This window comes from Ranitomeya imitator, chromosome 1 (assembly GCF_032444005.1).
Source record: "Ranitomeya imitator isolate aRanImi1 chromosome 1, aRanImi1.pri, whole genome shotgun sequence".
NCBI classification, from domain to species: domain Eukaryota; kingdom Metazoa; phylum Chordata; class Amphibia; order Anura; family Dendrobatidae; genus Ranitomeya; species Ranitomeya imitator.
In genome coordinates, this window is record NC_091282.1 from 926,782,623 (window position 1) to 926,804,122 (window position 21,500).

The following is a 21,500-nucleotide window of genomic DNA, read 5'->3' on the forward strand; positions in this document are numbered from 1 at the left end:
TCGGTCACTAAGGGGTTAAAGCACTGGAAATCTTTTTAGCTGAGCTGCCAATTATTTTCTGCAATTGTTTTTATATATCTCCTCTCCAATCAACTTCTTGATCAGAGTTGTTTTTCCTTCCTTACAATGTCTGGAACAACCCATTTTACTCCCTGGGCAAGGACTAAACCAGCTCACCAACATTTGCTGCCCTCCTTCCTTATGTACGAGCCATAATTAACACCTGTTTCTTCACAGACCTTCACAATGACCTACTATTATTTTACACATAGCTGTTTTGTCACTCACAGTCATTTGATATTGGATCATTTCCTCATTTAAAAAATGACAAAGTATGATATTTTGATTCACTGTTTGAATTGTTTCTCTTTACCTACTTTTAGGACTTGTGTGAAAATGTGATGGAGATTTTTGTCACATTTATGCTAAAAAATAGAAAAATGCTGAAAGCTTCACAAACTTTGAAGCACTACTGTGTAATTATACCCTACTACGTTTATGTTCTTTCCAATAATATCTAGTTGGTACTTGATCCAGTCTGAATAAAGAGTTTTGGTGATAACGAATGATTCATTCTATGTTAAGATTAACAGCTAACAATCACCTTTTTCCTCAAACTTACTTTGGTCCTTTCAGGCACAGCACAACATGGTGATGCTTGGCCTTACTATTGTTCATAGTCTGCATCAAATAAAAAAAATCTCAATTTGATAAATTGCCTTTCTTGGGTCGAACAAACAAAAGTATGTTGCTAAACTGGAGATTGGCACAACTATAGAAAGGTGTGCGCAGCATTTGTTAACTTCTGTCAAAACTCTCTCGGAAGATGAGCCTCGTTGATCACTAAATGGATTCTTAATAGTAAGGCCATCCTTACAGATTACAATGGTATATAACTCGCACTTTTAGCCACAAACATGCAATATCTATGAAAATTACTCTTTCTCACGTAAAATTGTCCATGCCTGAGTATATACAGTGCTTATAGGCATTTTGTCTAGGTAACACATGTCTATTTTCAGAATATATATCAGTATGTAGGTTGAGCGTGATGTTTTAATGTTAAGATTGTTTTAATTACTGGAGGGGCAAAATGTCTAGAAATCCCTGAAATGAAAATGATTAATAAGTCAAGTCATTTTTTTTAGATATGCTATGTAAATGTTAAGTTGAGCACAAAATAATGAAAATGTTCAATGCATGAAAAATGTTACATTTAATGGAAGTTTATTGATTAGTTTCACAGCTACTGCTCAGTCAACTAATAATATTTTGTAAGGAAAATTTTAGTGCATTATTTGGTGCCTAGTTTTGCATGTTATACCATGTCCCTTATCGACACTCCACACCCCTTTTCAGTGAGTTTATGCTGAGGTCAGACAAAAAGAGTCAAAAATGCATAATAATTATGTTGCAAATCATGAAAGACTTGTGCAAATTACACCCTATATTCTGTTGCATTTAGCATAACAAATATACACCAAAATGTCAGCTTTTTAACAAGCTATTCTCAACTTATTTGGTGGTATAGTACTAATAATTGGGGCATATGATCTTCACATTTATTGATGGGGTTAATAAATTATTCATTGATATAGAGCATTTGGTACATGTTATAGTTGCCAATTGATTCAATGCATTTACTTAATTACCAGGAAGAGTTGTCAAACAGCATGCCATTCACGTACACAATGCTTCTTCTGTGGAAACTGAATACAGTAGCACTATTTCATATTTAATCTTTCAAATTCAATATGTGTTCAGAAATTATAAACTGCAGAACTAACTCCATACTCCTAGTTGATAGTCAGTGGTGTACAACTAATAACATAGGCCACATGACTTGTGGGTCAGAGGGGCCCGGTGCCTGCACCTGGATGCAGATACAGTTATAAGCAATGGTAGAACAAAAAGCAATCAGTTCATGTTCCACCATTCACTCTGTGCATCTGATTTCTGAATTTCAGTGCAGCAGGCATAATGATGTTAGTACATCATGATTGCTGTGTTGAACTTCAGAATGTATGTTGTATAGACCAAAGCAGCAGAGGAATGGGGGGAGATTTTCTATTTTATCAATTACTTACTTATTTAGAGCAATTATACTATGTGGATATCTCTGTGGGTACATTGTACTTTGTATAGGACTGTGTGGGGGTTATTATGTTGTGTGGGGGCCATTATACTGAAAGGAGATCTGTGGTGGCCTTATACTGTGTGGAGGACATTATACCGTGTCGAGAGTTAACTGGGCGCCATTATACTATGTGGGAGCTATCTGTGCTGAGTGCTGTATTAGGTCTTTCATACTGTGTGGAAGTCTGTCGAGGGGTCATTATATTGTGTGATTGGCTGTGTGTAGGCCATTCTTCTGCATAGAGACCGGTGATGGACTCATACAGTGTTGGGGCACTGTTGAGGCCTGTATGCAATTTTGTGGGATTGTGGGAGGCAACATACTGTGTTTTTTGACTGTGGAGGCAATAATACCATAATACTGTTTTGTGGGACTCTGGGTGCCCATCATAATGTTTTTTGGGACTATAGAAGCCACTATGCAGTTATGTTGGATTGTGAAGGCTATCATGCTGTGTTACAGGACTGTGGAGATCATCATATTGTGTTGCGAAACTGTGGGGGCCATCATCATACTTTGTCTACAAGTGTGTGGGACTATTATATTGTGTGGGGGCCATTTATGACCCTTACACTGTGTAGAGAGCTGTGTGAAACCATAGTTTATAGATCCTAGTCTGGCTTTACCCCCAGCCTGCTTTTGCTGGCATAGATAAAGTTGATCTACAGGTCTCTTTCATAGCGAGAGATCTGTCTATCACCAGTGGCAGTGCCTGACAAATCCCATTTTTGGCTATGGTTCTCAATTGGATCTTCAACCTACAGCTCTGGCAAAAATTAAGAGACCACCACATCAAAACCCTGTCATGGGCAGCCCAATCTCCACACCTGAACCCCATTGTAAACCTCTGGAATGTAATCAAGAGGATGATGGATAGTCACAACAAGCCATCAAACAAGGAAAAACTGCTTACATTTTTGCACCAGGAGCAGTGTGAAAGACTGGTGGAAAGCATGCCAAGATGCATGGTTATTCCACAAAATACTGTGCTGTATATTATCTCTGAAACACCAGAGCAATTAAAAGAAAAGTAAGTCTCACTGCAGTCATGCTCTGATTCATGCTGCCCATGATTGAGCAGCATTGATCAGATAAAAGGTTATATTTAAGGAATTTTAATCTTTCTTTCAAGAAACATTGTCCATAGATTTTGTTAAGTACCAAATGTGGCTGGGCTGCTTTCTTTTTTCTAATATAAGCCAAAACTTTTAAGGATGTTCTGTCAACATATTACACAAAAAATACATGTGTTATTGAATAATCAAAGAGTCTAGCAAGAGAGTGAAAGACATCAAGAGTCCTGTATTTTCATTCTCTCACCACCAATCTTGATTGACACGATCCCTCAAGGACCCTCCTCCACTGTTGATTATGCTAAGTGGGTAGATTAAGTTTAGCTAAAGAATACACTTGGGCTCATGAGCTTTGTCACACTTTTTATGGACTCAAGTATCAAAAAGGATTACACGGGTATTTTCATATGGATTATATCAATTGAAAAAACATCAGCCCAAAGTGATTTATTTCGTTTATGCAATTTTCTATTGTGAAATAGGGCTATAAAACCTTCTATTTTTTCTATTTTCTATCATTGTATTATTGAGTTTGCTTAAGATTTAATGAAAACTTTAATATTTAGTAGACAACTCTCAGTAAATGTTTAAAGGCATGTCAAACAATTTTAATTAATTTTGGAATGGTTGAAGCCTTTTTTTTACTTCTGAGTGAAATTAAGGTAAGTGTTAATGGATTTAGTTAAAATCTTGCGTATTTAGTTTATTAAAAATGGTGAATATCTTTTGCTCCTAGGTCTCTCCAGGATCTTTCAAGACAAACAGATATACCTTATGGTACGGTTTTGGATTCTGCTGTATATGATCACGTTCGGACGAAAGGTATGAATCCATTTGAGCGGGACAGCATGTATTCCCAAATGTGGCGGATGATTAACAAGAATAATGGAACAGAGAACAATGTACCAGAATCTCTAGAAGGCATACAAAAGGTAAGCCATTTATTTGTCAATATTTTCAGCAGGAGATACAATGATGTGTTGTCAATGAAATTGAACTGTTGATGTGTAGATTAATCATTCATGAGAGGATTGCATCCACAGTTCAGATCATACATTTTCAATTTGGATTTGATGAACTCTGCTAAATTATTCTGGAGAAACACAGGAGGAAAACCTAGGGCGACACACTTTGAGAAAGTGGCTCACACAGAGCATTCCTCCTCATCCAGTTTATGTTAAAGAATGTTCTGATGAAGGTTCTGTGACTGACCGAAAACATTCATAATCATTTTTCAATTGGATGCACAAATAAAAGAAAGCTCTGTTTTGTTCACATACTTAGGGCCAAGTTTATTACTACATTTTGATGGGTTGGACACCTGACTTGAGCACCAACAGCACCATTACTAGAGAGTGCCGTGTTCCTCTACACGACACTTTGAGAAAGGTCAGGATAGGAACATGTAAATCTCATTCAGATAATAAAAATAAATATTATAATTCTTTACTTTCTCCTGTATTAAGGATTTCTACTTTATAACAGTCTTAATGTGATTATGCTTTTCCAGTAAGTGACTCCTGAGAGGCAGCAGGACATTTCATATTTTGTGTTTTGCAACCTCACAACCTGGAATGTCACTGTTTTTTTGAGAGTTTGCATCAGTTTATGTAAAGAACATGCCTATAACAGTGAACTTTTGTTTTTCTTTTCATTGTGAAGCAAGCAAGAATAGGTCACAATAACTGAAAACTTCATTGGGTATAACTATTCACCCACCTAAAGTCAGTACTTTGTAGAGGATGCTTTTGCGACAATTACAGCTGAAAGTCGCTTTAGATAAATGTCTATGAGCTTTCCACATCTTGCCACTGGGATTTTTGCCCATTCCTCAAGGCAAAACTGCTCCAGCTCCTTCAAGTTAGATGGCTTCTTCTAGTGAACAGCAATCTTCAAGTCCGACCACAGATTCTCAGTTGGATTAAGGCCTGGGCTATGACTACTACATTTACACACTTCCCCTTAAACCATCTGAGTGTTGCTTTAGCAATATGCTTTGGGTCACTATTTTGTTGGAAGGTGGACCTCCATCCCAGTCTCAAATCACTGACAGTGTGAAACAGGTTATTCTCAAGAATGTCCCAGTATTTTGCACCATCTTCCTCTTGACTCCGACAATTTTCCCTGTCCCTACTGCCAAAAAAAATCTCCACAGCATGATGTTGTCACCATCATGTTTCACTGTGGAGTTAGTGTTCTTGTGGTAATGAGCTATGTTGCTTTTGTGCCAGACATAGTGTGTACCTTGGTGGCCAAAAATTTTAATCTTGTCTCATCTGACCACAGCACCTTCCTCCAAAAATTTGGGGAGTCTCCTACGTGCTTTTTAGCAAACTCAAAATGAGTCTTACAATTTTTGTGTGTAAGTAAATGTTTTTTTCTGCCCACTTTTCCATAAAGACCACCTCAATGGAGTGTATAGCTTATTGTGGTCTTATGGACAGATACTCTAATCCAGTGTTTCTCAACTCCAGTCCTCAAGACCCCACAACTAGTGTTGAGCGATACCTTCCGATATCGGAAAGTATCGGTATCGGTTTGGATCGGCCGATATTCAAAAAATATCGGATATCGCCGATACCGATACCCGATCCCAATGCAAGTCAATGGGACCAAAATATCGGAATTAAAATAAACCCTTTCTTTCCTTGTAGGTTCATTCTACATGAAGGAAAACAACTAAGAATAATGCCGGATGTATTTGGGGAGGTGGCGGAGACATTAAAGTCATAGAGGTTTATCCCAATCAAATAGAATAGCATGTTTTTTGTTTTTTTTTAAGACGTTCGGAGTGACAAAGATATTGACTATGTAAATTTTTTTTTTATTTTGTCAGATATTGATGTTTCACTATTCCACGCCCTTCCCCTTCTTTTTTTTCTTTTTTTTTTTCTTTTCCCACACTTTCATCTTCATCATCATCAGCATCTTTGACATCAACTTCTTCACCTTATTCATCTTCTTCTTCATCTTCTACCTATTTTTTTTTTTTTATTACATTCTTCATATTCATTTTATTCAACTATTATTATTCTTCTTATTCTACATATTCTTTTTATTCCACTGTTATTATTCTTCCTATTCTACTTCTTCATCATATTCTCATTTGTGACAGGCATTCCCGTAGTTGTTATCTATAAAAGTTTGAAGATTACACCTTCCGTTCTGCCAGTCACAAAAGTTACATTTGTCCGCGTTCAGTTTGGCCTGCAGCATCAGGCTTTATCCAGGGGCACCACGAGGAGGAACGGACTCACCCCCATACACTGCTTAGTCTTCTTCTGCATATAATTTAGATAATATCTTTTGCTCTGATATTAAGTCTTATGCTTAATGTTCTTCTGCTCTTTGTTCTGCAGCCTCTTGTTCTTCTGCTTCTCGGTCTTCCATGTTGTCGTCTCCAGGGTCGTCGTCTCCAGTGTCGTCATCTCCGCCGTCGTCGTCTCCGCCGTCGTCGTCGTCGTCATCGGGGTGGTCTTCCGTGTCGTCGTCATCGTGGTGGTCTTCCGGGTCGTCGACGTTAGGGTCTTCAACTTGGAAATGTAGCAGAAGGTACAAGAAGGCTGAGAAAATGCCAAGAACCAGCTGATGGAACTGGAACTCGGATGGCTACCCGAAGGTTCAAGAGCCTATGGAACTACCGAGGACCAGCTGACGTTACTGGAACCCGGTTACTAAGCAGGAGGTACCCGTGCTAAAAAGCACTACCAAGGACCGCCTGACGTTGACGGAACTCGGATACCCAGAAGGAGGCACCTAAGCCAAAGGCTCTGCCCGGAACCAGCTGACGTTACTGGAACCAGGATGGGGAGCAGAAGGTACAAGAGCAAAAGACACTGCCGAGAACCAGCTGACGGTACTGGAACCCGGATGGGTAGCCGAAGGTCCAAGAGCCAATGGAACTACCGAGGACCAGCTGACGTTACTGGAACCCGGTTACTAAGCAGGAGGTACCCGTGCCTGAAAGCACTACCAAGGACCACCTGACGTTGGTGGAACTTGGATACCCAGAAGGAGGCACCTAAGCCAAAGGCTCTGCCCGGAACCAGCTGACGGTACTGGAACCAGGATGGGGAGCAGAAGGTACAAGAGCAAAAGACACTGCCGAGAACCAGCTGACGGTGCTGGAACCAGGTGGTGGACCCGAAGGCCCACAGGAGAGGAGAGAACAGCTAGGCCGCGAGGCAGCCGCAGTTACCGAACCCCAACAGTCCTACAGGGGGAGCTGGGCCTACTGGCACTACATAACCAGCCTTGACTACCAGTTCACGCAGCCCACATAGGAAGCTCCTAAACTGGAGGCACCCTGGAGTTGGCTAACTCGACCGCACCACGACGGGGCAAGCATAGGCGTCTCAGTGAAGTTGACACAACCCGGAAACAGCTGACGGTGCTGAAACCAGGCTTGGCACGAGGGAGTACCTGTGACAAGAACACTGCCGAGAACCAGCTGGCGGTGCTGGAACCCGGATGCGTTGCCCCAGTGTGCAAGAGCCAATGGCACGACCGAGGACCAGCTGACGGTGCTGGAACCCGGTTACTAAGCTGTAGGTGCCCGCGCTTAAAAGCACTACCAAGGACCGCCTGGCGTTGGCGGAACTCGGATACCCAGGAGGAGGCACCTAAGCCAAAGGCTCGGCCCGGAACCAGCTGACGGTGCTGGAACCAGGTGGTGGACCCGAAGGTCCACAGGAGAGGAGAGAACAGCTAGGCCGCGAGGCAGCCGCAGTTACCGAACCCCAACAGTCCTACAGGGGGAGCTGGGCCTACTGGCACTACAGAACCAGCCTTGACTACCAGTTCACGCAGCCCACATAGGAAGCTCCTAAACTGGAGGCACCCTGGAGTTGGCTAACCCGACCGCACCACGACGAGGCAAGCATAGGTGTCTCAGTGAGCTTGACACAACCCGGAAACAGCTGACGGTGCTGAAACCAGGCTTGGCACGAGGGAGTACCTGTGACAAAAACACTGCCGAGAACCAGCTGGCGGTGCTGGAACCCGGATGCGTTGCCCCAGTGTGCAAGAGCCAATGGCACGACCGAGGACCAGCTGACGGTGCTGGAACCCGGTTACTAAGCTGTAGGTGCCCGCGCTTAAAAGCACTACCAAGGACCGCCTGGCGTTGGCGGAACTCGGATACCCAGGAGGAGGCACCTAAGCCAAAGGCTCGGCCCGGAACCAGCTGACGGTGCTGGAACCAGGTGGTGGACCCGAAGGTCCACAGGAGAGGAGAGAACAGCTAGGCCGCGAGGCAGCCGCAGTTACCGAACCCCAACAGTCCTACAGGGGGAGCTGGGCCTACTGGCACTACAGAACCAGCCTTGACTACCAGTTCACGCAGCCCACATAGGAAGCTCCTAAACTGGAGGCACCCTGGAGTTGGCTAACCCGACCGCACCACGACGAGGCAAGCATAGGTGTCTCAGTGAGCTTGACACAACCCGGAAACAGCTGACGGTGCTGAAACCAGGCTTGGCACGAGGGAGTACCTGTGACAAAAACACTGCCGAGAACCAGCTGGCGGTGCTGGAACCCGGATGCGTTGCCCCAGTGTGCAAGAGCCAATGGCACGACCGAGGACCAGCTGACGGTGCTGGAACCCGGTTACTAAGCTGTAGGTGCCCGCGCTTAAAAGCACTACCAAGGACCGCCTGGCGTTGGCGGAACTCGGATACCCAGGAGGAGGCACCTAAGCCAAAGGCTCGGCCCGGAACCAGCTGACGGTGCTGGAACCAGGTGGTGGACCCGAAGGTCCACAGGAGAGGAGAGAACAGCTAGGCCGTGAGGCAGCCGCAGTTACCGAACCCCAACAGTCCTACAGGGGGAGCTGGGCCTACTGGCACTACAGAACCAGCCTTGACTACCAGTTCACGCAGCCCACATAGGAAGCTCCTAAACTGGAGGCACCCTGGAGTTGGCTAACCCGACCGCACCACGACGAGGCAAGCATAGGTGTCTCAGTGAGCTTGACACAACCCGGAAACAGCTGACGGTGCTGAAACCAGGCTTGGCACGAGGGAGTACCTGTGACAAAAACACTGCCGAGAACCAGCTGGCGGTGCTGGAACCCGGATGCGTTGCCCCAGTGTGCAAGAGCCAATGGCACGACCGAGGACCAGCTGACGGTGCTGGAACCCGGTTACTAAGCTGTAGGTGCCCGCGCTTAAAAGCACTACCAAGGACCGCCTGGCGTTGGCGGAACTCGGATACCCAGGAGGAGGCACCTAAGCCAAAGGCTCGGCCCGGAACCAGCTGACGGTGCTGGAACCAGGTGGTGGACCCCAAGGCCCACAGGAGAGGAGAGAACAGCTAGGCCGCGAGGCAGCCGCAGTTACCGAACCCCAACAGTCCTACAGGGGGAGCTGGGCCTACTGGCACTACAGAACCAGCCTTGACTACCAGTTCACGCAGCCCACATAGGAAGCTCCTAAACTGGAGGCACCCTGGAGTTGGCTAACCCGACCGCACCACGACGAGGCAAGCATAGGTGTCTCAGTGAGCTTGACACAACCCGGAAACAGCTGACGGTGCTGAAACCAGGCTTGGCACGAGGGAGTACCTGTGACAAGAACACTGCCGAGAACCAGCTGGCGGTGCTGGAACCCGGATGCGTTGCCCCAGTGTGCAAGAGCCAATGGCACGACCGAGGACCAGCTGACGGTGCTGGAACCCGTTTACTAAGCTGTAGGTGCCCGCGCTTAAAAGCACTACCAAGGACCGCCTGGCGTTGGCGGAACTCGGATACCCAGGAGGAGGCACCTAAGCCAAAGGCTCGGCCCGGAACCAGCTGACGGTGCTGGAACCAGGTGGTGGACCCGAAGGTCCACAGGAGAGGAGAGAACAGCTAGGCCGCGAGGCAGCCGCAGTTACCGAACCCCAACAGTCCTACAGGGGGAGCTGGGCCTACTGGCACTACATAACCAGCCTTGACTACCAGTTCACGCAGCCCACATAGGAAGCTCCTAAACTGGAGGCACCCTGGAGTTGGCTAACTCGACCGCACCACGACGGGGCAAGCATAGGCGTCTCAGTGAAGTTGACACAACCCGGAAACAGCTGACGGTGCTGAAACCAGGCTTGGCACGAGGGAGTACCTGTGACAAGAACACTGCCGAGAACCAGCTGGCGGTGCTGGAACCCGGATGCGTTGCCCCAGTGTGCAAGAGCCAATGGCACGACCGAGGACCAGCTGACGGTGCTGGAACCCGGTTACTAAGCTGTAGGTGCCCGCGCTTAAAAGCACTACCAAGGACCGCCTGGCGTTGGCGGAACTCGGATACCCAGGAGGAGGCACCTAAGCCAAAGGCTCGGCCCGGAACCAGCTGACGGTGCTGGAACCAGGTGGTGGACCCGAAGGTCCACAGGAGAGGAGAGAACAGCTAGGCCGCGAGGCAGCCGCAGTTACCGAACCCCAACAGTCCTACAGGGGGAGCTGGGCCTACTGGCACTACAGAACCAGCCTTGACTACCAGTTCACGCAGCCCACATAGGAAGCTCCTAAACTGGAGGCACCCTGGAGTTGGCTAACCCGACCGCACCACGACGAGGCAAGCATAGGTGTCTCAGTGAGCTTGACACAACCCGGAAACAGCTGACGGTGCTGAAACCAGGCTTGGCACGAGGGAGTACCTGTGACAAAAACACTGCCGAGAACCAGCTGGCGGTGCTGGAACCCGGATGCGTTGCCCCAGTGTGCAAGAGCCAATGGCACGACCGAGGACCAGCTGACGGTGCTGGAACCCGGTTACTAAGCTGTAGGTGCCCGCGCTTAAAAGCACTACCAAGGACCGCCTGGCGTTGGCGGAACTCGGATACCCAGGAGGAGGCACCTAAGCCAAAGGCTCGGCCCGGAACCAGCTGACGGTGCTGGAACCAGGTGGTGGACCCGAAGGTCCACAGGAGAGGAGAGAACAGCTAGGCCGCGAGGCAGCCGCAGTTACCGAACCCCAACAGTCCTACAGGGGGAGCTGGGCCTACTGGCACTACATAACCAGCCTTGACTACCAGTTCACGCAGCCCACATAGGAAGCTCCTAAACTGGAGGCACCCTGGAGTTGGCTAACCCGACCGCACCACGACGAGGCAAGCATAGGTGTCTCAGTGAGCTTGACACAACCCGGAAACAGCTGACGGTGCTGAAACCAGGCTTGGCACGAGGGAGTACCTGTGACAAGAACACTGCCGAGAACCAGCTGGCGGTGCTGGAACCCGGATGCGTTGCCCCAGTGTGCAAGAGCCAATGGCACGACCGAGGACCAGCTGACGGTGCTGGAACCCGGTTACTAAGCTGTAGGTGCCCGCGCTTAAAAGCACTACCAAGGACCGCCTGGCGTTGGCGGAACTCGGATACCCAGGAGGAGGCACCTAAGCCAAAGGCTCGGCCCGGAACCAGCTGACGGTGCTGGAACCAGGTGGTGGACCCGAAGGTCCACAGGAGAGGAGAGAACAGCTAGGCCGCGAGGCAGCCGCAGTTACCGAACCCCAACAGTCCTACAGGGGGAGCTGGGCCTACTGGCACTACATAACCAGCCTTGACTACCAGTTCACGCAGCCCACATAGGAAGCTCCTAAACTGGAGGCACCCTGGAGTTGGCTAACTCGACCGCACCACGACGGGGCAAGCATAGGCGTCTCAGTGAAGTTGACACAACCCGGAAACAGCTGACGGTGCTGAAACCAGGCTTGGCACGAGGGAGTACCTGTGACAAGAACACTGCCGAGAACCAGCTGGCGGTGCTGGAACCCGGATGCGTTGCCCCAGTGTGCAAGAGCCAATGGCACGACCGAGGACCAGCTGACGGTGCTGGAACCCGGTTACTAAGCTGTAGGTGCCCGCGCTTAAAAGCACTACCAAGGACCGCCTGGCGTTGGCGGAACTCGGATACCCAGGAGGAGGCACCTAAGCCAAAGGCTCGGCCCGGAACCAGCTGACGGTGCTGGAACCAGGTGGTGGACCCGAAGGTCCACAGGAGAGGAGAGAACAGCTAGGCCGCGAGGCAGCCGCAGTTACCGAACCCCAACAGTCCTACAGGGGGAGCTGGGCCTACTGGCACTACAGAACCAGCCTTGACTACCAGTTCACGCAGCCCACATAGGAAGCTCCTAAACTGGAGGCACCCTGGAGTTGGCTAACCCGACCGCACCACGACGAGGCAAGCATAGGTGTCTCAGTGAGCTTGACACAACCCGGAAACAGCTGACGGTGCTGAAACCAGGCTTGGCACGAGGGAGTACCTGTGACAAGAACACTGCCGAGAACCAGCTGGCGGTGCTGGAACACGGATGCGTTGCCTTGCCTATTAAAGATTGTCTTCCTAGAGCCCCAACTAGCGGTGTTGGAGCAAAGGGTAAGCAGGGGGAGATGAGTGTAGGCCGAAGCCTGCACTGGAGGCAGCTTTGTGTCTGCGTTGCGTTTGCAGGACACTTTGCCGGCTACACACTGGGGGAACAGCTGGCGTTGCTGAACCCCACTAACACAATGGCGTGTGTTTTTCTCTGTGCAGCTAGCACTTGCGGGCAAAAACTAGCGATGTTAGAGCCCGTGTTGAAGCAGGAGGAGGAGGAGAGGAGCAGAGTGTAGGCCGAAGCTTAGTTGAACCAATTTCAAAGGAAACCTTTAACCCCCCCCTCAGGTGTTACAAAGTACAAGAGACACACCTTGTGCAGTATTAATGCTGCACAAGTGAAAGGTTGCTCTATTAATTTGTCTACTTGCACACGCTGAATGAAAGACATACACAATTTACCCCATTCTACAGTCAAACTGTAGTGGATGCGTGACTTGGTTTTTTGATGAGACGCAGCACAGGTGTCCAAAATAACGCCTTGGTGCTTGGAGCAGCTTCCTGAGCGTTGTTATTTGCTGTACAGGAGTCTGCGCTCTTGTGTTATCCCTTGGCAATGCCCTGTTAGCGCTGCCCATCTTATGACATCATTTCATGTTGGCCGGTGCGGTTAACGATGGCCATAAATCCCAGACCCACAGTGTCTTTTCATAAAGCCACACTGCGGTGCTGGGATTCGTGGCCTTGAGCAGTAAATATTTTGGCCGCTCACACACGTCCTTACACCTGCTTCAGACTGGGCGGCCTCTGCTGATCCCTTCTCGCATGCCGCGGCCATGAGGCTGCACAGTCTGAAGAAGGCTGAAGGAGATGAGTTAAGACAGGCGAAGATATGCACTGCTCGTGCCCATCAATCACACCCTCGCAGTCAAAATAATTAAGACAACGAGGAGCATTTTATTCAGGCAGGGCGGACGAACAGGCGCAAGTAGCCAACCAATGATGTCAGAAGACGGGAAGCGCTACCAAGGGGGGTGCTGCGTATCATTAGAAAGGAAAGTCACACCTCAGGGACAGTGGAATGGTCTCAAAGAGACACATTTTGTACGTGTTGAGTTCCACGTGGGCAAGGAGAAAACATCAGCCACCTTGTACAAATGCAGCAGTACTGCTGTACAAGGTGGCTGTTATACATAGAAACACCTGGGGGTGGGGGCCAGGCTCCCTTCAATTTCAGTTCATGTGCCTGCGTGGCGTTTGCAGGTCACGTTGCAAGCTGCACAGCAGGGGAACAGCTGGCGGTGCTGAACCCCACTAACACATTGGCTGGTGTTTTTCTCTGTGCAGCTAGCATTTCCGGGCAAAAACTAGCGGTGTTTGAGCCCAGGGTCAGCAGGAGGAGGAGGAGAGGAGCAAAGTGTAGGCCGAAGCCTGCACTGGTGGCAGCTTTTGGTCGGTTGTGCCAGCGTGGCTTGTGCTGGACACGATGCCGGCTACACAGCGGGGGAACAGCTGGCGTTGCTGAACCCCACTAACACATTGGCTGGTGTTTTTCTCTGTGCAGCTAGCATTTCCGGGCAAAAACTAGCGGTGTTTGAGCCCAGGGTCAGCAGGAGGAGGAGGAGAGGAGCAAAGTGTAGGCCGAAGCCTGCACTGGTGGCAGCTTTTGGTCGGTTGTGCCAGCGTGGCTTGTGCTGGACACGATGCCGGCTACACAGCGGGGGAACAGCTGGCGTTGCTGAACCCCACTAACACATTGGCTGGTGTTTTTCTCTGTGCAGCTAGCATTTCCGGGCAAAAACTAGCGTTGTTAGAGCCCAGGGTCAGCAGGAGGAGGAGAGGAGCAGAGTGTAGGCCGAAGCCTAGTTGAACCAATTTCAAAGGTTACCTTTAACCCCCCCTCAGGTGTTACAAAGAACAAGAGCCACTCCTTCTGCAGCATTAATGCTGCACAAGTAAAAGGTTGCTCTATTAATTTGTCTACTTGCACAAGCTGAATGCAACACGTAGACTATTTAGCCCATTATACTGTTTAACAGTAGTGGAGGCGTGACTTGTCTTTTTAAAGAAAAGCAGCACAGGTGTCGAAAACAACACCTTTTTGCATGGGCGCAGCTTCCTGAGCGTTGTTAGTTGCTGTACAGGAGTCTGCGCTCTTGTGATCCTTTGGCCATGCGCTGTGAGCGCTTCCTGTCTTATGACCTCATTTCATGTTGGCCGTTGCGGTTAGCGATGGACATGAATCCCAGACCCACAGTGTGTTTTTAAAAAATCACACTGCGGTGCTGGGATTCGTGCCCTGGTGCAGTAAATATGTTTGCCGCTCACACATGTCCTTACACCTGCTTCAGACTGGACGGCCTCATCTGATCCCTTATCGCCTGCCGAGGCCATGAGGACACCCAGTCTGAAGAAGGCGGAAGGAGATGAGTGAACACAGGCAAACATATGCACTGCACATGCCCATCAATCACACCCTCGCTGTCCAAAAAAATAAGACACCGAGGGGCGTTGTTTCGAGCAGGGGAGATGCACAGGCGCAGCCAGCTAACCAATGATGTCAAAAGACGGGCAGCGCTAACAAGGGTGGTGCTGCGTGTCATTACAAAGGAAAGTCACACCTCAGGGACATTGTAATGGTCTCTAATGAGAAACATTTTCTACGTGTTGAGTTCCACGTGGGCAAGGAGAAAAAGTCAGCCACCTTGTACAAATGCAGCAGTACTGCTGTACAAGGTGGCTGTTATACATAGAAACACCTGTGGGTGGGGGGCAGGCTCCCTTCAATTTCAGTTCATGTGCCTGCGTGGCGTTTGCAGGTCACGTTGCAAGCTACACAGCAGGGGAACAGCTGGCGTTGCTGAACCCCACTGACACATTGACTGGTGTTTTTCTCTGTGCAGATTGCATGTCCGGGCAAAAACTAGCGGTGTTAGAGCCCAGGGTCAGCAGGAGGAGGAGGAGAGGAGCAAAGTGTAGGCCGAAGCCTGCACTGGTGGCAGCTTTTGGTCGGTTGTGCCAGCGTGGCTTGTGCTGGACACGATGCCGGCTACACAGCGGGGGAACAGCTGGCGGTGCTGAACCCCACTAACACATTGGCTGGTGTTTTTCTCTGTGCAGCTAGCATTTCCGGGCAAAAACTAGCGGTGTTTGAGCCCAGGGTCAGCAGGAGGAGTAGAGGAGCAGAGTGTAGGCCGAAGCCTAGTTGAACCAATTTCAAAGGTTACCTTTAACCCCCCCCCTCAGGTGTTGCAAGGTACAAGAGCCACACCTTGAACAGCATTAATGATGCACAAGTCAAAGGTTGCTCTATTTAATTTTGCTCCTTGCACACGCTGAATTAAACACGTACACTATTTAGCCCATTATACTGTCAAACAGTAGTGGAGGCGTGACTACTAGTCTTTTTAAGGTGACGCAGCACAGGTGTACAAATTTACACCTAGGTGCTGTGCGCAGATTCCTTACCGTTGTTATTTGCAGTACAGGAAACTGCGCTCTTGTGTTATCCCTTGGCAATACCCTGTTAGTGCAGGCCGTCTCATGACCTCATTTCATGTTGGCCGCTGCGGTTAACGATGGCCATAAATCCCAGACCCACAGTGGCTTTTCATAAAGTCACACTGCGGTGCTGGGATTCGTGGCCTTGTGCAGTAAATATGTTCGCCGCTCACACATGTCCTTACACCTGCTTCAGACTGGGCGGCCTCAGCTGATCCCTTATCGCATGCCGCGGCCATGAGGCCGCACAGTCAGAAGAAGGCGGAAGGAGGGGAGTGAAGACAGGGGAACATATGCACTGCTCGTGCCCATCAATCACACCCTCGCAGTCAAAATATATGAGACAACGGGGGGCGTTGTGTCGGGCAGGGGGACGCACAGGCACAGCCAGCCAACCAATGATGTCAGGAGACGGGCAGCGCTAACAATGGGGGTGCTGCGTGTCATTAAAAAGGAAAGTCACACCTCAGGGACATTGTAATGGTCTGTAATGAGACACATTTTGTACTTGTTGAGTTCCACGTGTGCAAGGAGAAAAAGTCAGCCACCTTGTACAAATGCAGCAGTACTGCTGTACAAGGTGGCTGTTATACATAGAAACACCTGGGGGGGTGGGGGGCAGGCTCCCTTCAATTTCAGTTCATGTGCCTGCGTGGCGTTTGCAGGACACGTTGCCAGCTACACAGCAGGGGAACAGCTGGCGGTGCTGAACCCCACTAACACATTGGCTGGTGTTTATCTCTGTGCAGCTAGCATGTCCGGGCAGAAACTGGCGTTGTTTGAGCCCAGGGTCAGCAGGAGGAGGAGAGGAGCAAAGTGTAGGCCGAAGCCTGCACTGGTGGCAGCTTTTGGTCAGTTGTGCCAGCGTGGCTTGTGCTGGACACGTTGCCGACTACACAGCAGGGGAACAGCTGGCGTTGCTGAACCCCACTAACACATTGGCTGGTGTTTTTCTCTGTGCAGCTAGCCGTTCCGGGCAAAAACTAGCGGTGTTTGAGCCCAGGGTCAGCAGGAGGAGTAGAGGAGCAGAGTGTAGGCCGAAGCCTAGTTGAACCAATTTCAAAGGTTACCTTTAACCCCCCCCCTCAGGTGTTGCAAGGTACAAGAGCCACACCTTGAACAGCATTAATGATGCACAAGTCAAAGGTTGCTCTATTTAATTTTGCTCCTTGCACACGCTGAATTAAACACGTACACTATTTAGCCCATTATACTGTCAAACAGTAGTGGAGGCGTGACTACTAGTCTTTTTAAGGAGACGCAGCACAGGTGTACAAATTTACACCTAGGTGCTGTGCGCAGATTCCTTACCGTTGTTATTTGCAGTACAGGAAACTGCGCTCTTGTGTTATCCCTTGGCAATACCCTGTTAGTGCAGGCCGTCTCATGACCTCATTTCATGTTGGCCGGTGCGGTTAACGATGGCCATAAATCCCAGACCCACAGTGGCTTTTCCTAAAGTCACACTGCGGTGCTGGGATTCGTGGCCTTGTGCAGTAAATATGTTCGCCGCTCACACATGTCCTTACACCTGCTTCAGACTGGGCGGCCTCAGCTGATCCCTTATCGCATGCCGCGGCCATGAGGCCGCACAGTCAGAAGAAGGCGGAAGGAGGGGAGTGAAAACAGGGGAACATATGCACTGCTCGTGCCCATCAATCACACCCTCGCAGTCAAAATATATGAGACAACGGGGGGCGTTGTGTCGGGCAGGGGGGACGCACAGGCACAGCCAGCCAACCAATGATGTCAGGAGACGGGCAGCGCTAACAATGGGGGTGCTGCGTGTCATTAAAAAGGAAAGTCACACCTCAGGGACATTGTAATGGTCTGTAATGAGACACATTTTGTACGTGTTGAGTTCCACGTGGGCAAGGAGAAAAAGTCAGCCACCTTGTACAAATGCAGCAGTACTGCTGTACAAGGTGGCTGATATACATAGAAACACCTGTGGGTGGGGGGCAGGCTCCCTTCAATTTCAGTTCATGTGCCTGCGTGGCGTTTGCAGGTCACGTTGCAAGCTACACAGCAGGAAAACAGCTGGCGTTGCTGAACCCCACTGACACATTGACTGGTGTTTTTCTCTGTGCAGATTGCATGTCCGGGCAAAAACTAGCGGTGTTAGAGCCCAGGGTCAGCAGGAGGAGGAGGAGAGGAGCAAAGTGTAGGCCGAAGCCTGCACTGGTGGCAGCTTTTGGTCGGTTGTGCCAGCGTGGCTTGTGCTGGACACGATGCCGGCTACACAGCGGGGGAACAGCAGGCGGTGCTGAACCCCACTAACACATTGGCTGGTGTTTTTCTCTGTGCAGCTAGCATGTCCGGGCAGAAACTGGCGTTGTTAGAGCCCAGGGTCAGCAGGAGGAGGAGAGGAGCAAAGTGTAGGCCGAAGCCTGCACTGGTGGCAGCTTTTGGTCGGTTGTGCCAGCGTGGCTTGTGCTGGACACGATGCCGGCTACACAGCGGGGGAACAGCAGGCGGTGCTGAACCCCACTAACACATTGGCTGGTGTTTTTCTCTGTGCAGCTAGCATGTCCGGGCAGAAACTGGCGTTGTTAGAGCCCAGGGTCAGCAGGAGGAGGAGAGGAGCAAAGTGTAGGCCGAAGCCTGCACTGGTGGCAGCTTTTGTTCTGTTGTGCCAGCGTGGCTTGTGCTGGACACGTTGCCGACTACACAGCAGGGGAACAGCTGGCGGTGCTGAACCCCACTAACACATTGGCTGGTGTTTTTCTCTGTGCAGCTAGCATTTCCTGGCAAAAACTAGCGGTGTTTGAGCCCAGGGTCAGCAGGAGGAGTAGAGGAGCAGAGTGTAGGCCGAAGCCTAGTTGAACCAATTTCAAAGGTTACCTTTAACCCCCCCCTCAGGTGTTGCAAGGTACAAGAGCCACACCTTGTGCAGCATTAATGCTGCACAAGTGAAAGGTTGCTCTATTTGTTTTGCTCCTTGCACACGCTGACTAAAACACGTACACTATTTAGCCCATTATACTGTCAAACAGTTGTGGAGGCGTGACTTGTCTTTTTAACGAGACGCAGCACAGGTGTCAAAATTTGCACCTAGGTACTTGGCGCAGATTCCTGAGCGTTGTTATTTGCTGTACAGGAGTCTGCGCTATTGTGATCCCTTGGCCATGCGCTGTGAGCGCTTCCTGTCTTCTGACCTCATTTCATGTCGGCCGTTGCGGTTAGCGATGGACATGAATCCCAGACCCACAGTGTGTTTTCAAAAAATCACACTGCGTGGCTGGGATTCGTGGCCTTGTGCAGTAAATAGGTTTGCCGCTTACACATGTCCTTACACCTGCTCCAGACTGGGCGGCCTCAGCTGATCCCTTATCGCCTACCACGGCCAGGAGGCCGCACAGTCTGAAGAAGGCGGAAGGAGATGAGTGAACACAGGCAAACATATGCACTGCACATGCCCATCAATCACACCCTCGCTGTCCAAAAAAATAAGACACCGAGGGCCGTTGTTTCGAGCAGGGGAGATGCACAGGCGCAGCCAGCTAACCAATGATGTCAAAAGACGGGCAGCGCTAACAAGGGTGGTGCTGCGTGTCATTACAAAGGAAAGTCACACCTCAGGGACATTGTAATGGTCTGTAATGAGACACATTTTGTACGTGTTGAGTTCCACGTGGGCAAGGAGAAAAAGTCAGCCACCTTGTACAAATGCAGCAGTACTGCTGTACAAGGTGGCTGATATACATAGAAACACCTGTGGGTGGGGGGCAGGCTCCCTTCAATTTCAGTTCATGTGCCTGCGTGGCGTTTGCAGGTCACGTTGCAAGCTACACAGCAGGGGAACAGCTGGCGTTGCTGAACCCCACTGACACATTGACTGGTGTTTTTCTCTGTGCAGATTGCATGTCCGGGCAAAAACTAGCGGTGTTAGAGCCCAGGGTCAGCAGGAGGAGGAGGAGAGGAGCAAAGTGTAGGCCGAAGCCTGCACTGGTGGCAGCTTTTGGTCGGTTGTGCCAGCGTGGCTTGTGCTGGACACGATGCCGGCTACACAGCGGGGGAACAGCAGGCGGTGCTGAACCCCACTAACACATTGGCTGGTGTTTTTCTCTGTGCAGCTAGCATGTCCGGGCAGAAACTGGCGTTGTTTGAGCCCAGGGTCAGCAGGAGGAGGAGAGGAGCAAAGTGTAGGCCGAAGCCTGCACTGGTGGCAGCTTTTGTTCTGTTGTGCCAGCGTGGCTTGTGCTGGACACGTTGCCGACTACACAGCAGGGGAACAGCTGGCGGTGCTGAACCCCACTAACACATTGGCTGGTGTTTTTCTCTGTGCAGCTAGCATTTCCGGGCAAAAACTAGCGGTGTTTGAGCCCAGGGTCAGCAGGAGGAGTAGAGGAGCAGAGTGTAGGCCGAAGCCTAGTTGAACCAATTTCAAAGGTTACCTTTAACCCCCCCCTCAGGTGTTGCAAGGTACAAGAGCCACACCTTGTGCAGCATTAATGCTGCACAAGTGAAAGGTTGCTCTATTTGTTTTGCTCCTTGCACACGCTGACTAAAACACGTACACTATTTAGCCCATTATACTGTCAAACAGTTGTGGAGGCGTGACTTGTCTTTTTAACGAGACGCAGCACAGGTGTCAAAATTTGCACCTAGGTACTGGGCGCAGATTCCTGAGCGTTGTTATTTGCTGTACAGGAGTCTGCGCTATTGTGATCCCTTGGCCATGCGCTGTGAGCGCTTCCTGTCTTCTGACCTCATTTCATGTCGGCCGTTGCGGTTAGCGATGGACATGAATCCCAGACCCACAGTGTGTTTTCAAAAAATCACACTGCGTGGCTGGGATTCGTGGCCTTGTGCAGTAAATAGGTTTGCCGCTTACACATGTCCTTACACCTGCTCCAGACTGGGCGGCCTCAGCTGATCCCTTATCGCCTACCACGGCCAGGAGGCCGCACAGTCTGAAGAAGGCGGAAGGAGATGAGTTAAGACAGGCGAACATATGCACTGCTCGTGCCCATAAACCACACCCTCGCTGACAAAATAAATATGACAACGAGGGGCGTTGTTTCTAGCAGGGCGGATGCACAGGCGCAGCCAGCTAACCATGATGACAAAAGACGGGAAACGCTACCAAGGGGGGTGCTGCGTATCATTACAAAGGAAAGTCACACCTCAGGGACAGTGGAATGGTCTCAATGAGACACATTTTGTACGTGTTGAGTTCCACGTGGGCAAGGAGAAAAAGTCAGCCACCTTGTACAAATGCAGCAGTACTGCTGTACTAGGTGGCTGTTATACATAGAAACACCTGGGGGGGTGGGGCCAGGTTCCCTTTTAATTTCAGTTCCTGTGCCTGCATGGCGTTTGCAGGTCACGTTGCCGGCTACACAGCAGGGGAACAGCTGGCGTTGCTGAACCCCACTAACACATTGGCTGGTGTTTTTCTCTGTGCAGCTAGCACTTCCGGGCAAAAACTAGCGGTGTTTGAGCCCAGGGTCAGCAGGAGGAGGAGAGGAGCAGAGTGTAGGCCGAAGCCTGCACTGG

The 21,500-nt window shown here is 49.8% G+C and overlaps 1 protein-coding gene across 1 annotated transcript in view; it reads left to right on the forward strand.

The window, feature by feature from the left end:
• The window catches only part of GRID2 (glutamate ionotropic receptor delta type subunit 2), a 2,297,645-nt gene that overhangs the window by 1,918,761 nt on the left and 357,384 nt on the right, over nt 1–21,500 (forward strand). Inside the window, exon 13 of the mRNA XM_069743575.1 lies at nt 3,947–4,142. Within this exon, the coding sequence (XP_069599676.1) occupies nt 3,947–4,142 (196 nt within the window). The remainder of the gene's footprint in view (nt 1–3,946; nt 4,143–21,500) is intronic.